Genomic DNA, 16,478 nt, shown 5'->3' on the forward strand with positions numbered 1-16,478 from the left:
TAAGGTGGACGATAAAGAAGTCCATTTAGTCCTGAGATAGGCGATGTAGAATTCTTATTTTAGACACTGGTCTGATTGGTCCATAAGAAGGACGATGAAGAAGCCTTTGATTTTGGTTTATTTTATACTAACCAGCCCAAAGAGGGGTTATTTGGTTTTGTTGATTTGTTTTCAGACATGTTATGTTTTACACATGGTGGTACACGCATATCTTAGCAACATCATCCAAGATTTTGTGTGTGTGTATTTGAGGTCGATGACTCAATATGTTCGATCAGATTATGGCATGGCCGATGGTAAAGAAGAACCAACTATCATGTTCGAGGACGAAGCATATTCTGCCCAAGATCTTCATCACTCACGATTGCAGAAAATTGGAGAACCAACTATCATGTTCGAGGACGAAGCATATTCTGCCCAAGATCTTCATCACGCACGATTGCAAAAAATTGGAGAGGTCCAAGGGACCTTCAGTAATGTCCAAATCAGGGGGAGTAATGTGTGTTGTACTCTTTTTCCTTCGCAATGGTTTTGTCCCAATTGGGTTTTCCTGGTAAAGTTTTAATGAGACAACATTAAAGCACATTACAAGCTCTAAATGATTATGGCATCCAAGGGGGAGTGTTATGAACCAGATTATAGATGGCTCATAACCAAGAAATTATGATTTGTAATCTTTCCATTTATCTATGACGGTGTAATTTCCTATATAATAACATCTATGTTATGAATAAAGATAGACTTTTCCATTACTTTCACAACACATATTTCTATTTGATACCGTTTTGTTTTTGGTAAACTACATGAATGGTGAACAAGGAACGGTTCCTAAAAAATCACCATTCACAAGGAATATTTTTTTTTTCTCATTCTTTGCCATTCTTTTTTTTAGAGAAATAAAGAACAAAATTATTTTTTGTTAAATTTGAGATGAACAACCATTCTTTTCGTTCCTACAATTTTATTCATTTATATTTTTTTCCTATCCGTTCTTCTTGTTTCCCGAATGGTCACCACTCACACCTTCTATTTTATATCGTTTTAGGGTCAAACTAAACAAACAAAAACTAAGGGTATCAAAAGGTATAATTTACCTACGTGGGGCATTTTTAAAATTCACAAAACTTGATAACTGTAAACAACTTCCCCACTCTCACACTCTCCACTAAAACCCGTTTGTACATGGACGGTTAATACGTATTTAAATTTTTTTTTTTTTTTAAGAAAACTCGTTACCGTTCTCTTAATATTTATAGGTTTACAACATTCGCTTAACACAGAAACAGAAAGTAAAAAGTAAGAGAACTATTGAAAGAAATTAATGAGAAGAATGATTCCAACAACGTTTTCAAGTAAGTTTCAAGGAGCAGTGAGTATGAATGCGTTGAGATGTTACGTTTCTGAGTTTATCTCAACCTTCTTCTTCGTCCTGGCAGCCGTTGGATCCGTCATGGCTTCAAGTAAATTCACTCTTTTTTCTAAACAAATTATCTGAACGTTTTGATCTTCCTTTTTTCTTTGGTTGAGGAGATGTTTTTATTTGTGTTTACCAAGGGAAACTGACGGCGGGTGATGTTACGGGTCCGTTTAGTGTATTAATACCGGCGATTGCAAATGCGTTTGCATTATCATCTTCAGTTTACATCTCTTGGAACGTCTCTGGTGGCCATGTGAATCCAGCGGTTACGTTTGGAATGGCGGTTGCTGGTCGGATTAGCGTCCCAACCGCTATGTTCTACTGGACTTCACAGATGATTGCCTCTGTTATGGCATGCCTTGTCCTTAAAGTAACCGTCATTGAACAGGTAATCAACATTTTCCTTGCACACGTAATTAGTTTTTTTCTTTTACCTGTGTTTATAATGATCTCTGTCTGAATTGATCAGCACGTACCGATCTATAAGATTGCCGGGGAAATGACGGGATTTGGAGCATCGGTTCTCGAGGGTGTTTTAGCGTTCGTCCTTGTCTACACCGTGTTCACGGCTAACGACCCCAGACGTGGCTTACCTTTAGCCGTGGGACCGATATTCATAGGGTTTGTTGCGGGCGCCAATGTTTTAGCCGCTGGTCCATTCTCTGGAGGAGCCATGAATCCAGCATGTGCCTTTGGGTCGGCTATGATTTATGGAAGCTTCAAGAACCAAGCCGTCTATTGGGTCGGGCCTTTGCTCGGAGGAGCCACCGCTGCGCTAGTGTATGACAACATGGTGGTGGTTACGGCAGCTGAAGATGACCGTGGTTCATCCACGGGAGACGCCACTGGTGTGTGAGATGGCTTATGCGTCTAATATTTTATATATTTCTACGTTAAAGTAGCGTTATTTAATTTTTCAGTTCATGAAATGTTGTTGACTGATGTTTATTTTCTTGAATATTAATTTAGTAAATTTTCATCACAAACAATTTGCTATTTTACCATTCTGTTACATATTATTATATTATATAACTCTGGTTTTGTAAGCTAAACAAAAACTTCAGAAGTACCATTTGGGTCTGACCTCTTCTTCCTCGTCGGATAAGTCACGGTATTGATACCATTCAGCACCAGAAGTGCCAATGGGTAGTGTTGGTCTGATAAACACTTCAACTGGTTTTGGCACACTCACACAAACACGTATCTCATGCTCTGCTTCTTCGAGATCTCTTGGCTCAGAGTCTCGTACTCTGCGGATTGGTTCAATTGAAATCCATCCTAACCCTGAAATGGCCACATCGCTAGCCGGTCTGCTAAAGAAAAATGTGATACGTTAGGTGAGAGCACCGAGATAGGAATGAATAGATGAATAATGATTGTTTCACCTTTTTGGATCGTTAAATTCGATTCGGAGTAAACGGTGAGACTGCAGCCCTTTCCACTCCTGAATCTGATCTTTCCCTGATGGAGGTGTGAGAAGCACGCCCACTTCTTTCTGCAGAACAAGTAAAAACGGTAAAACTTGTCCTCGAATTAGCAATGAAGTTGATACAGATGGTGTAAAGAAACTTTACCTGGTAAAACTCGGTTGCTGTTTTGGTTGGTACTACATGAATCTCAAGAGCCTTTGGTCCATAGAATGTGAAACGCGTTTCTGGTAGAGCCTGCAATAGCTCAAAGTATCTCGCGGTTTCACATATTAATACCCACATTCACAAACATAATTTAGCATTCCGGTAATATTGTTTACCTTCAAGATGTCAATCCTGACGAGACCTCCCCAAAAGAATGTATAACCGTTTAAGCTGTCACCCTCGGGACTACTTGATGATTGAGTTGGTAGTGTTGAAATCTGGTAGGAACAAAGAATCATCATATACTGATGCTACGATGATATATATATTCTATAGTAGGCTTTAAAAAGGGCAGACTTACATCGAAAGACTGGCCTCTGAGACGATTCTGAGGAGCAAGGGCGGGTAAATCATCTGAATGCACAACAGCTGCTTGCCTATGGTGTAAGTGAACTCCCGGTGTGTCATACAACTTCTGTGGTAATAAGGTATTTTTTTTAGCAGAATGTCCACTGGTGCTATAGAATCTGAAGGTGGTTTAAGTTTATACCTCTCCTCCAAGGAAGGCGTTGATCTGAATTGGACCCAAGGTTGTTCCAGGGACAGCCGATTGAATCGGTTTGTACTTCTGTGCCGCTGCTGCAACAGGGTCCCTTTCCGCCATTGTTTCTGTATAATGAATGTAATACATATAAAATCATTTAACTCTCTATACAGATGAAACTAAATTGTTGAGAAACCAGGCTAAAACAAAGGGTAAGTAGAATTCAAGCATTGATACAATGAAGATTAAAGAACTTACTCAGCAAAGCATTGATGAATGCTGACTTCCCTACGTTAGCTGCACCCTGTGAAAGCATTGAAGACATGATGAATGAATATTTGCCAGACCATTAAAACAGCATCTACCCTCCATTATAGTGTAGAATAGTGAAGTCTAGAGTGCCATTATAATGTCGTAAGATAAAATCAAACAGGATGAAATCAATATACAATAAACAAGAAATTTAAGCTAGCTATATATCTTTACTAACTAAAAAACTACTATTTATTTGGTTATCAACAAAAGTGAGAATGCACATACCAGAATGTAGACATCTCGTCCCTGAAACACGAAAACAGGGAATGGAGAGGTTAGGTTAGAGAATATAAAATGAATAGAAGGTTATGTTATTCAATATTCAGCAATAAAGAAAAACAATATGTTGGCCATTTCATGTTATCAACATTTCTCAAGAGAAATCTATTATTAGCACTAGTGTGAAGACAATTTTAAGACCTTTTTCTCCTTTTGGATTTCTGACGCAACTCCGTTAACTCCATCCAGTGACTTGGAACTTGTCAGATGGACACTCAAGACACTGTCAAAATTATATACATCCATATCAGGTAGTAGCTCCACAAACATTAAGTCAAGTCCTGGTAATCATGGGTAAGTGCCTACTTTAGTTTTTTCTTCGTGGTCACTTCCACAACCCAATCACCAATACAATTCATATCTGTTCCTTTTGGAAGGAGATCAATCTACAAGTACAAAGCACATTCATTAACCTAGAAAGCACTGAATAAGTAGCCAGGTCGTATAACCATACCTTAGTTATAACTAGTATGATCGGATTAGCACCAACTAAATCACGAACACGAGCTAAAAAACTACCATTGAAATCCACAATGTCAACCAATTTGACAATCAAGGCTTTCTCATGGCGCAAGTGAGAAAGCTTCTCCCTGAGTTCATCAGCTGAAACGAACTGCTTCCCACCAGCATACCCTCCATTACCACCAACAGCTGTAATCATATGTCCATGAGACAAAAGCTGACATCTTCCACATATTACAGTTCTTAGCTGGTGATGTTTCTTCTTCTGCAACAACAAAGATTCAAACTTAATGACGTTTTTCACTTCACTGCAACAAAGTAAATAAACCCGATTCCTACCAAATCGTAGGTAACGAGATCGACGAATCCCGGAGAATCGACGTCGGAGGTCTGCAACGGAGCTCCGCAGCCGTAGCAACACGAGACGGAGGTGTCAACAACTTTCCGCACGCTCTCGTCCTTCTTTTTCTTCTTCTCCCTTTTGAGCTCTTTCTTCACCACTTTCTGAGCTTGGTGAGCTCTTTGGTTCTCCAAGAACCTCTCTCCAGGAGTCGGAGCAGCAGCCGCGAATCCATCCCGCTCCGAGAGTGAAACCGTCCATTCTGAAGTGGAGATAGACTTACAGACGATTGACCTCGTCGGGTTCCGGTGAATGACGGTGAGAGTGGGGTCACGTCTGGTGAAGCGACGAGGAAGAGAAGGAAACGTGGAGAGAGCTCGTAGCGCCATTGATGAGGGCTATCTATCTATCTTTCTTTCGAGATAAACCCCAAGAGAGACATTCAATACCCTCTAGACTGTTTAGAGGGTTTGGAGAAAAGAAACCTTACTGGTTTGGGATTTTTTATTCACTACTCATCTTGTAAAGTACCAAGGGTTTTTTTTTTCGAACTACTCGACTTTATTAGACTAGTTAATCGTTCATAAATATTTTGTTAAACAACATCGGCATAAAAAATTTACAGTTTCAAAATTTTGGTCCACTTAATTTTTAAATTTGCTAACTTACTATGATTTTTTTTGCTTGTCTTAACATATGTTATTTACCTCGTTTTTTTTTCCATAAGAAATCAGTTACTCAATATTGTTAAATAGGGTAACAAGCCAACTAATCATATTATTTGCAAAGTAAAAATCAAGCATCAAATATCTTCAGATATTTTAATATTTGTCTTCCTACTTGCTTTATTACATATTTATTGTTGCCGGTTAAAATTTATTATCTATAAAAATATTTTATTACTTATAATTGTTACTGAAAAATATAAAAATGTCATATTTTGATAAAAAAAAAGTCCACTAATAAAAAAGATTCATAAATTTATTTTTATTTGAAATTGAATTTTTATTTAGTTTGTAAGTATTTTATAAACAAGTACTTGGTTACGACAAATAACCAGCATGGTCATGTAACTTGCAACTATTAACTTTTGTTTCTTGGAATACTTGATATATCAAATATTTGCTTTATCAAATACCAAAATTCAAGTCCTAAATACAATTACTTGAATGAGCGAAAAAATTATCGAATACTTGACTTGTGCTCATCTTTCGATTCAAGTATCAAAATTTTACAGATATTATTTGATTCAAGTATTTTACGAAAATAACCAAAATATCAAAAAAAATATTCAACTATAAAAAATTTACGAGATGTATCTAATCTTAAAACTGCATTAAAAAATATGAATCAAAAGCTTAAAAATATACCGAAATTACTAAAAAATATTTAGTATTAATAATTTTTTGGGGTTATTCAGATAGTTAATCGGTCTAAGAGCCGATTTTAAACCAAGAGTCATGAATGTAAATACAAATATTCAGCAGGGTAAAATATATATATCCAAACCCGATGGTTTTCCAGGTCGATTTTGGTTAGAGATTTCGGGTGTAGTACATAAAAATAATAGTCCCTCTAGATGGAGTAGAAGGGTAGGGATACTAAATTCCATTCTCCCGCGCTTTTGCTTAACCTAAATCGAAACTCCCAAATTGGAAAGAAAAAAAAAATCAAATTCACTCAATCGGAATAATCGTCACAGAGGGGAAAAAGGAGTCAAGATTCGTCTCTGTTTCTCCCGCAACGGTTAGATTTTGTATCTGCAATTTCAATTTCGTAATTAAGCTTTGTAGTGAGTCTTCCTCTTCTAGGGTTAATTTGGAGGGGGAGGAAGAAGATGCACATAAAGGAGATATGCTTGGAAGGTTTTAAATCATACGCCACGAGGACGGTGGTTCGGGGTTTCGACCCGCATTTCAACGCCATCACGGGTCTGAACGGCTCCGGGAAATCCAACATCCTCGATTCCGTCTGCTTCGTGCTGGGTATCACCAATCTCCAGCAAGTTCGAGCCGCTAATCTGCAGGAGCTCGTCTACAAGCAAGGACAAGCAGGGATTACCAAGGCCACTGTGTCGGTTACTTTTGATAACTCCGAGGTGAATAGGAGTCCTCTCGGCTATGAACAACACTCTGAGATAACTGTGACTCGACAAGTATGTCACATTTCTCTTTCACTCTACTTATTAATCTCAAGCTTAGAAAATTTTGGTTGATTAAAGTATGTTATAAGGTTATGGTGGAAGAGGTCTTAGCTTGATTGTTTTTATTTTATTTGTGTGTGTCTTTTGGCTCTGAAGATTGTTGTTAGTGTAAGGAACAAGTATTTGATTGATTAATGGGGAAGCTTGTTTAGTTTGATTATACTCCCTATGTTATAAAATGTTTCGTTTTGATTAGCTTTTCTTCTTTGTTTGTCTCTTTTGGCTTTGAAGATTGTTGTTGGTGGAAGGAACAAGTATCTGATCAATGGGAAGCTTGCTCAACCAAGTCAAGTTCAGAACCTTTTCCACTCGGTGCAACTTAACGTCAATAATCCCCATTTTCTGATTATGCAAGGCCGTATAACCAAGGTTTTGAACATGAAACCTCCGGAGATCTTGTCGATGCTTGAAGAAGCAGCTGGTACGAGGATGTATGAAAACAAGAAGGAGGCTGCATTGAAGACGCTAGAGAAAAAGCAAACCAAGGTCGATGAGATAAATAAACTCCTTGATCAAGAGATATCGCCGGCTTTGGAGAAGCTGAGGAAAGAAAAGGCGCAGTATATGCAGTGGGCTAATGGTAACGCCGAGCTAGATCGGCTAAAGAGGTTCTGTCTCGCTTTTCAATATGTTCAAGCAGAGAAAGTTAGAGACTGCTCTCTTCATGGGGTTGAACAGATGAAGACAAAAATGACTAGTATTGACGAAGAGACGGAGAAGACACTGGGAGAAATATCGGAACTGGATAAACAGGTAAAAACTTTGACTCGGGCAAGGGAAGCCAGCATGGGTGGAGAAGTAAAAACTTTTTCTGACAAAGTGGATGCACTGTCTAATGAAGTGACACGTGAATTTTCAAAGCTTAATAATATGGAGGACACCCTACAGGGCGAAGAAAAGAGTGCTGAAAAGGTTAGCTGACAGGTCTTACCTTGTGTTGGAATGGTGACTGATTCCATAGCGATTTTTTGACAACTTTTGGTGTTTCTAGATTGTTCATAATATAGAAGATTTGAAGAAATCTGTAGAAGAGAGAGCTTCTGCTCTGAAGAAGTCTGACGAAGGAGCAGCAGACCTAAAACTGAAATTTCAGGAACTTTCCACCACCTTAGAAGAGTGTGAAAGAGAGCACCAGGTAGTACCACCTGAAGAAGAATCTTTATTTACTGCCAAATTGCCTTAGTCTATCTTGTATGTTAATTGAATTTGAGGTCTCTGAACAATTAGGGTGTTCTAGCTGGTAAGAGTAGTGGAGATGAAGAAAAATGCCTTGAAGATCAACTACGCGATGCAAAGATTTCTGTTGGAACAGCTGAAACGGAGTTGAAACAGCTGAATACCAAAATTAGTCACTGTGAAAAGGAGCTAAAAGAGAAGAAGTCCCAATTAATGTCAAAACGAGAAGAAGCTGTTGCAGTGGAAAAAGAACTTGATGTGAGGAAAAATGATGTTGAAAGTGTGAAAAGGGCACTTGATTCTGCTCCATATAAAGAGGGTCAGATGGAAGCATTGGAGAAGGTTAGCGTGCTTGTTATTTGATTTTTTTTTCCTTCTGTTACATAAAGATCTATCTCAATTTTTCTCTTAGGATCGAGGATCGGAACTTGAAATTGGGCAAAGGCTGAAAGACATTGTGCGAGATCTTTCAGCTCAATTAGCAAATGTTCAGTTTACGTATCGTGATCCTGTGAAGAACTTTGATCGATCAAAGGTGAAAGGTGTGGTTGCAAAACTGATAAAAGTAAATGATAGGTCCTCAATGACAGCTCTAGAGGTAAGTGGGTATGATCTTATCATTATACGTTGTTAACTCATTTGAGTTTTCTAAGAGGACTATTTTTCAGGTTACTGCTGGTGGAAAGTTGTTTAATGTTGTTGTAGACACAGAAGATACTGGAAAACAGCTCCTACAAAAGGGTGATCTACGGAGAAGGGTTACGATTATACCTCTGAACAAAATTCAGTCTCACTTAGTCCCATCTAGAGTGCAGCAAGCCGCTGTCAGATTGGTATGTGGATCTTTTTATTTTACTGTCAAATTCAATTCTTTTTTCTTTGTTCTTTGCTGATTTTCTATTAATTTTCAGGTGGGGAAGGGTAACGCGGAACTGGCACTTTCTTTAGTTGGTTATAGCGAAGAAATAAAGGTGCGCTGGTTGCCTGCTCAAAATACCAAGAATCTGTTACATTTGCATCATCCACTAGTTTATAGAATTTCTGATAACTAATATACTATGCAATGCAGAAAATAATTGTCACATTCATGAGCTGTTTATCTACTGATTGTTAGTTTCAGAACATTTTGTTACGGACAGACGGAAACGATTAGTCCGTGACCATTAATTTTCGACATTCTATAATTCTTTGCAGAATGCCATGGAATTTGTATTCGGATCGACATTTGTTTGCAAAACTACTGATGTGGCAAAGGAAGTAAGTATTTCCTAGACAACAGAGTATGTGTGTTCTAACTCTGTGTTCGTGAAGGATGTTGTAGAGACATTAGAGTATGTTTGTTCTTACTTGACATGTATTTTCAGCTGCGTCTTTGTTATATAGTCTCTTAAGTCAACCTTATCTTTGATTATCAGAGTGAAAAATACAATATATGTCAAAATTCCAAACGATGATTTCCCTTTTTAGATTAAGGATGGCCGTAGAAGAGTTTAGTTCCTATCATTGATTCAATGTTATGTAACTGTCGAACCTCTCCGTGTCTAGCAGAGGGAGAGTTCTCATACGATTAAGTTTTTTCTTTTCTCAAAACTTGATCGCTTTGTTGGGTTATAGGTTCATTTTTCTGACCCAAAATCTTTTCCTTATTATCTTCTCTACTATTAGATACCTATATTTCGATGGCAGACCTCTCTTTTTTATTTAGATGTTTCATTCTTTGATTTTTTTGCTCGAATTATGGTTCGGCAGGTTGCTTTTAATAGGGACATTCGGGCTCCAACTGTGACACTTGAAGGTGATATATTTCAGCCAAGTGGTCTTCTTACTGGTGGAAGTCGCAAGTATGTCATTCTTTCGATTATACCTCTAGATCTTTTTGGCGTTTATGTACTTGATTTCATACAGATATGGTTCAGCAGTCCTAAAAAACTGACCAAAAACATTGTGTATTTCGTATTTTTCTGTCTTAGGGGTGGAGGTGAGCTCCTAAGGCAACTTCATGATCTGGCAGAGGCTGAAACAAAACTTCAAGTACACCAGAAAAGGTTGTACGAAATTGAAGCAAAGGTAAATTTCTTTCAAATTTTGTCATTAGCTATTACTTTCCTTTTAGAAAAGGCCAAAGTGGGTTTGGCAGCTGAGTTAGACACCATAGAATATCAATACGGCTCGAAGCATAAAGCTTATACATCTTCGACAGTTTAGAATTAGATCTGGATCATTGGGAACTCAGGTCTCATGCATTCATTGTTTAAAATAAAATACAATCTGAGCTGCTGAAACTGACACTTTGAAGTTTGAACCATTTTTGGATGCCTCGTCGTCTCAAATATTCAATCAGTTTAGTTGTTTCCGGCTCAAAGGAAGCAAATGTTTAGCTAACGTCATTGCATCATATTTTTATATCTCATGTTTGGTTTTGTAGGATTTTTCTGTACCTCACATATGTTTGTGAAGGCACGCACATAATGTTATTGTCGAGTCTTCTTTGGGCACCTTGGTAAAGTTACCTCTTTTGGTTGTGTAAAACCCTACCGGTTCATTTTGACATTGCAGATCAATGAGCTTAAGCCTCTTCAAAAGAAGTTCACAGACATGAAAGCACAATTGGAGCTTAAAATGTATGACTTATCCTTATTTCTAAAAAGGGCCGAGCAGAACGAGCACCACAAGGTTAGTATCTCTGTTTCGCATCTTCTTTTATCCACATCCATTTTTTATTCACATCTTTCTAGTTTAGTTTTTACCAATTCAAATTTTTGCTGTCTTGTGGTGCTGAAAGCATATTTAATACTCTCGCTCCCTTCTACCAATCGTCTATGTGTAGCTTGGTGAAGCGGTGAAGAAACTTGAAGAAGAGTTTGAAGGAATGAGATCCCAGATCAAAGAGAAGGAAGGTCGTTACAAGAGTTGTGCTGTTACTGTCTCCACGCTAGAGAAATCCATCAAAGATCATGATAAGAACAGAGAGGGAAGACTCAAGGACTTGGAAAAGAATATTAAAAGTATCAAAGCTCGTATTCAGGCATCGTCAAAAGATCTAAAGGTACTCCAAATCTTTCAGTCAAAGACTTAGATTAAACTTCATGCCTTTTCCTTATCCTGGTTTGTCCAGCTTTTAGCCTTTTGACATTTCCAAATGCTTTTGCCATATGCTACTTCTTGATTTATAGGGTCATGAAAATGAAAGAGAGAGGCTTTTGATGGAGCAAGAAGCAGTGGTGCAGGAACAGTCATCTTTAGAGAGCCAGCTAGCTTCATTGAGGACGCAAATTAGCACTCTGGCTTCCGATGTGGATAAGCAACGAGCCAAGGTACTTCAGTTATTTCTCTTGATATCTTTTTAGATTATATAATATATACATAAAATCTGGATGTGACTACCCTGCAGGTGGATGCCATACAGAAGGATCATGATCAGTCTCTTGCTGAGCTCAAGTTAATACACGAAAAGATGAAGGAATGTGATACACAGATAAGTGGTTTTGTTGCAGACCAGGAAAAAAGTCTGCAGAAGCTTAGCGAAATGAAGCTTGAGAAAAAGAAGTTGCAAAATGAGGTATTCTTTCTTCAATGTTTTTGGCTTGAGATGCATTACTCTTACTGTCGTCTCCTAATCTAATGATATATTTCTTGGGTTTATTTGATTGTTTTACTCTGATTAGGTAACGAGGATGGAGATGGAACAGAAAGATTGTTCTGTGAAGGTAGACAAACTTATTGAGAAGCATGCATGGATAATAACCGAGAAAACGCTTTTCGGAAAAGGAGGGACGGACTATGATTTTGAATCCCGTGATCCTTATAAAGCAAGAGAAGAACTTGAAAGGCTCCAGACAGATCAGTCAAGGTATGTTTCCGAGGATTCTCATAGATTTATACTTGCAATTTGATATAACAATTTGATATAATGCAATGCACAATATCAATGGAATATGGCTTTCTTTTTCTTTCTTGTTCCTTGTCTTCAAGTCTTGAGAAAAGAGTGAACAAGAAGGTCATGGCCATGTTTGAGAAAGCAGAAGATGAGTACAATGCTCTTATGTCCAAGAAAAATATAATCGAGGTTAGTTTTGGAGGGTCTGTGCAACATATTTTAACAGCCGTACTTGCGTTTAAACCTGTGTTTTCTTTCATTTTTTTCTTAGACTGACAAATCCAAAATCAAGAAAGTGATCGAGGAGCTTGATGAGAAGAAAAAGGAAACACTGAAAGTTACCTGGGTTAAAGTTAATCAGTAAGTCGCTTATTTTCTATCCGTTTTCTCGTTTTGCCATGGGATTCACTTCATTTTACTACATTTTGAGATAAGTTTACAATAACTACAGGGATTTTGGTTCCATCTTTTCAACTTTACTACCTGGCACCATGGCAAAACTAGAACCTCCAGAAGGAGGTAGTTTCCTCGATGGTCTTGAGGTCCGTGTTGCTTTTGGAAGTGTCTGGAAACAGTCTCTATCCGAACTCAGCGGAGGGCAAAGATCTCTTCTTGCACTTTCTTTAATCCTTGCATTGCTTCTCTTCAAGCCAGCTCCTCTTTATATCTTAGACGAGGTACTCCTTGATTTTCCAGTTTTTGTGAATCAATTGACATGGATTCTTCTCACATTCAGTGATCTTGGATTGTTCACGATAACAGGACAGTTTCAAGTTTTATGACGTTTTAAAAAAAATAAATAAGATAATTGGTTGCATTGATTTTATTAGGTTGATGCAGCTCTCGATCTTAGCCACACGCAGAACATAGGAAGAATGATTAAAACTCATTTCCCGCATTCACAGGTCACATAATATGTGTTTTTTTCTGATCTTGTAGTCACTAGCTATTCCCATGATTCTGAAAATCATAAAGCTTCTTTTTCTCATGTGTCAACTCAAGTTTACTTATCCATTCATATGATTTCTCTAAACAGTTCATCGTGGTTTCACTGAAAGAAGGAATGTTCAACAACGCGGATGTTCTCTTCCGAACAAAATTCGTGGATGGTGTTTCAACGGTCCAGAGGACAGTAACAAAACAGAGCAAATAACCTGCTTATAAAAGCGTAGCAACTGTAATGATGTCTATACTCTTTTGCTTCTAAGTGTGACAACTTGTCTCCCAAGATATGTAGCAAATGATTTGGTGGTAGCCATTGTCTACTACTTAGAGAGTTAGAGATCATTATCTTATATTAGACTTAAGGGTTTCTTGTTGCAAATGTTTGAAGAGATTGGAGTTCTAAGTTATGATGTGCATTGTACCACATGAATAGATAGATAGATATTAAAGAGTAGCACAATCTTGATGAACTTAGTTCCTTTGTACACACAAGATTTTTAAATTTGTTCATTGAGCTACAACAAATACCATACTGTTTCAAGCTCACAAACCAAGAACTCTAAGATGCAACAAACACAGATATGAAGGCAGCAGAAGATCGAGAGAAATGAGTTTCATAAGTCTGTATTAAATCTTCAGCTGAAGGTTTGGACAATGGTGTTGTGCCATGGGTCAGACAGGTGCTGCAAGAGGTTCTCAAATGGTCCCTTTCCAGTCACATTGTGTTGAATCACGAACCCTAAGAATGCCAACATAGCCAACCTCCCTGCAACCACAGCAACAACAACAAAAGAGTCTTTTAGTCTTTAACTGCGTTTATTGTGTAACACAACAGAGAATGGATCATCACTTCCGAAGCTTACCGTTTGCAAGCTCTTTCTCCTTGGCCTCGAGCGTAGGAGCGAAGTTAAGCGGGTTAAAGATTCCTCCAGGGTAACCAACTTCATTTGGAGGCAAGCTGTATTGCTTGAAGATAGGGTCTTGGTTCACACTTCCTGGGTTCTTAATGTCTTGCCACCGTCTGATCTCAACGTAATGAAACAATATGAATTCGATCACGAACAATGTCGATGATGATGCAAAATACTGCTCTTTTCCAGCATCATACCACTCAGGAACGTTGATGATTCCTACAAACAGTTTTTAACAAAAACATGTGTCAAGTTCTTGAAACAAATGTTTACAATTTTTATTTTAGGTCATGTTATAATGATGTCTCACCGATCTTGGTGAAAACTTCCGGCAAAAGCATCCCTGCGACGCCAAGCATAGCCCACCGTCCGTTGACAAGCTCTGCCTGGATGAACCACTTCAAGTTCTCTGGATCCTCTGCAAGTCCCAATGGGTCAAACCCATTGTCCCCGGCAAGACTGCAAATTTATGTATACGAGTCATGTGAGTGACAGTACCATGCACACTAGCTAAACTGGTACTGGGCAGATCCGATCTAATTAGCCAAAACCAAAACCATTTATCCAATTTGTCTTACTAAACCGATTTCGGACAGCGTTAAACTAACCACAAAACGATTGTCCAATTCTTCTGGTTCTTGTTATAAACAGTAACTGAACCGGTATGGGACACGGTCAACCTAAACCAAATCAATGATCCAGTTCTATTAAACCAAAAACTGGCTGTACAGTTTGTAAAATTACCTGCCGTTGAGATAACCAGGAGATGCCAAACCGGGCAACCATTCTCCTTTCTTAGCTTCAACCTTGAACGAGGCCGTCTTTGAGGATGATGAGCCGATTGACTTAAACGACAAATCTCGGTTCAACCTACCGGAAGAACCGGTGAGGAATCTTGGCTTTGAAGTGCATGGTCTGAATATCGAGGCCGAGGCTTGAGTAGTAACAGTGGCCATTTCCCCTACAGAACTGGATACAGGAAGAGATAATGGATTGGAATCAAGAGATGAAAGATGTGTGTGGAGATGATTGTGAAGAAATAGACAATTGTGATGTGGGTTCTCGTGGCTGTGGTTTAATGAATAGGTATTCACCGTTGGATCAGATTACGTGGTTGATTACACGGATGAGATGGGTTTGATGGGAGATAAAGGCTTATCAGTTTATCTTGGTAGCGTATCTAACAGGATTTTTATCTTCTTTAACATTGGTCTGAATAAGATAGTGTGGGGTCCACTATTATCCCCCGTGTCGTTGAAGTACTATAGTCGAGTGAGAAATCTCCTCAACCAATCAAATGGAACTAAGAGGAAGTATTTTAATCCTTGGATGGATAAGCAAGTATTTTTCTTGTGTTACAAAAAAAAGCAAGTATTTTTCTTTTCTTATAGACTTTTTTCTTTTCTTATATGTTTACATAGGGGTTAAAAAATTGTAACATTTCTCTAACCATATAAGTGAAATCTAAATTGAAAAAATGCGAACTTTCAAGAATATAAGCTTTTGCTGATCATGCTACCGTCTGAATTATTTTTTTTTGTTTCTTCAATACAAGTAGTTTTATTTCTACAACAATGATTGAATAATATTTTACATGTTCTTGTAGTAAGATGAAAGGCACGACGATCACGGTACATTATTTTTCTTCTCTTTTCTTTGTTTTAGTCAGTTGAGAGCCGCAATCAGCAAGTGATAGTAGTTTTGTGATAATCTCGAGTGTTGGTGTATAAGGTTGGTTCTAGATTTGATTTCTGTTAGGAACTAAATTCACTGATTAGTTTGGGCTTGAGTTTTAGTCTAGATGGTTTAGATGGTATATCATAACATACAATCGGTTCCACGTGCAATAGTTAGAAGATATTCAAATTCAGGTCAGATACTATAGTACGATTTTGGGCTAATTCACTATATAGCACTAAGTATGTTCGTTTTTGGACTGACCGAATAGGCGATAACAAAAAAAAAAAACTGCAACGAGCCACGGTTTCTTGATATATACATGCTTACCTCTGGGCCTTTTGTTTCCTAACCGAGTCTTTCGTTGCGCCCAGTTATTTCACAGCCCAATAGTATGTCATACTTCTTTAGCCACAGACCAAGACCGATGAAGTTGAAGTAAATTGATTATATTAGCTCATTAGACCATCTGTATTGGTTACAGATATTTAAGAGCATCTCCAACCCCATTCAAAATGGAGTGGAAAATGGAGTGATGAACAAACAAAAAAACTCATTACTAATGAGTTTTTTTGTTTGTTCATCACTCCATTTTCCACTCCATTTTGAATGGGGTTGGAGATGCTCTTAAATATCTGTAACCAATACAGATGGTCTAATGAGCTAATATAATCAATTTACTTCAACTTCATCGGTCTTGGTCTGTGGCTAAAGAAGTATGACATACTATTGGGCTGTGAAATAACTGGGCGCAACGA

At 38.0% G+C, this 16,478-nt stretch overlaps 5 protein-coding genes across 6 annotated transcripts in view; 3 read left to right on the forward strand and 2 right to left on the reverse strand.

Annotated features, from left to right (window-relative positions):
• Positions 1–781, forward strand: part of LOC106328545 (peroxisomal membrane protein 11B) — a 13,342-nt gene extending 12,561 nt beyond the window's left edge. The window contains exon 3 of the transcript XR_001267610.1: positions 765–781. The gene's annotated coding sequence lies outside the window, so the exon portion shown is untranslated. The remainder of the gene's footprint in view (positions 1–764) is intronic.
• A 396-nt stretch (positions 782–1,177) lies between these two features.
• On the forward strand, positions 1,178–2,294 carry LOC106336371 (probable aquaporin TIP5-1). The gene is made up of 3 exons (XM_013775189.1): positions 1,178–1,460; positions 1,555–1,805; positions 1,887–2,294. The coding sequence occupies exons 1-3, from the start codon at positions 1,322–1,324 to the stop codon at positions 2,271–2,273; spliced, it is 777 nt and encodes a 258-aa protein (XP_013630643.1). The 5' UTR covers positions 1,178–1,321; the 3' UTR covers positions 2,274–2,294.
• A 52-nt stretch (positions 2,295–2,346) lies between these two features.
• LOC106336370 (NO-associated protein 1, chloroplastic/mitochondrial) lies at positions 2,347–5,372 on the reverse strand. 2 transcript variants are annotated; one of them, XM_013775187.1, is made up of 12 exons: positions 4,931–5,372; positions 4,584–4,856; positions 4,436–4,515; positions 4,271–4,352; positions 4,076–4,096; positions 3,794–3,839; positions 3,542–3,660; positions 3,353–3,466; positions 3,168–3,269; positions 2,992–3,081; positions 2,803–2,912; positions 2,347–2,730 (listed from the first exon to the last, which is right to left on the reverse strand). In XM_013775187.1, the coding sequence occupies exons 1-12, from the start codon at positions 5,318–5,320 to the stop codon at positions 2,478–2,480; spliced, it is 1,680 nt and encodes a 559-aa protein (XP_013630641.1). In that variant the 5' UTR covers positions 5,321–5,372; the 3' UTR covers positions 2,347–2,477. The 2 variants fall into 2 exon arrangements, with proteins under 2 accessions (XP_013630641.1, XP_013630642.1); XM_013775188.1 differs by having other exon boundaries at positions 2,347–2,727; positions 4,931–5,370.
• Positions 5,373–6,558: 1,186 nt separating this feature from the next.
• On the forward strand, positions 6,559–13,695 carry LOC106335005 (structural maintenance of chromosomes protein 2-2). Its single transcript, XM_013773419.1, has 21 exons — positions 6,559–6,677; positions 6,743–7,086; positions 7,366–8,046; positions 8,126–8,269; positions 8,362–8,652; positions 8,723–8,908; positions 8,979–9,143; positions 9,222–9,281; positions 9,505–9,567; positions 10,060–10,151; positions 10,281–10,377; positions 10,867–10,983; positions 11,138–11,356; positions 11,484–11,624; positions 11,702–11,869; positions 11,976–12,160; positions 12,283–12,376; positions 12,459–12,547; positions 12,639–12,864; positions 13,018–13,092; positions 13,224–13,695. Exons 2-21 carry the CDS (start codon positions 6,769–6,771, stop codon positions 13,338–13,340), a joined length of 3,528 nt encoding a protein of 1,175 aa, XP_013628873.1. The 5' UTR covers positions 6,559–6,677; positions 6,743–6,768; the 3' UTR covers positions 13,341–13,695.
• On the reverse strand, positions 13,571–15,087 carry LOC106335006 (chlorophyll a-b binding protein 4, chloroplastic). The gene is made up of 4 exons (XM_013773420.1): positions 14,788–15,087; positions 14,354–14,502; positions 13,996–14,262; positions 13,571–13,898 (listed from the first exon to the last, which is right to left on the reverse strand). Exons 1-4 carry the CDS (start codon positions 14,997–14,999, stop codon positions 13,768–13,770), a joined length of 759 nt encoding a protein of 252 aa, XP_013628874.1. The 5' UTR covers positions 15,000–15,087; the 3' UTR covers positions 13,571–13,767.
• Positions 15,088–16,478: the final 1,391 nt, after the last annotated feature.

Source organism: Brassica oleracea, chromosome C3, assembly GCF_000695525.1.
Source record: "Brassica oleracea var. oleracea cultivar TO1000 chromosome C3, BOL, whole genome shotgun sequence".
Taxonomy (NCBI): domain Eukaryota; kingdom Viridiplantae; phylum Streptophyta; class Magnoliopsida; order Brassicales; family Brassicaceae; genus Brassica; species Brassica oleracea.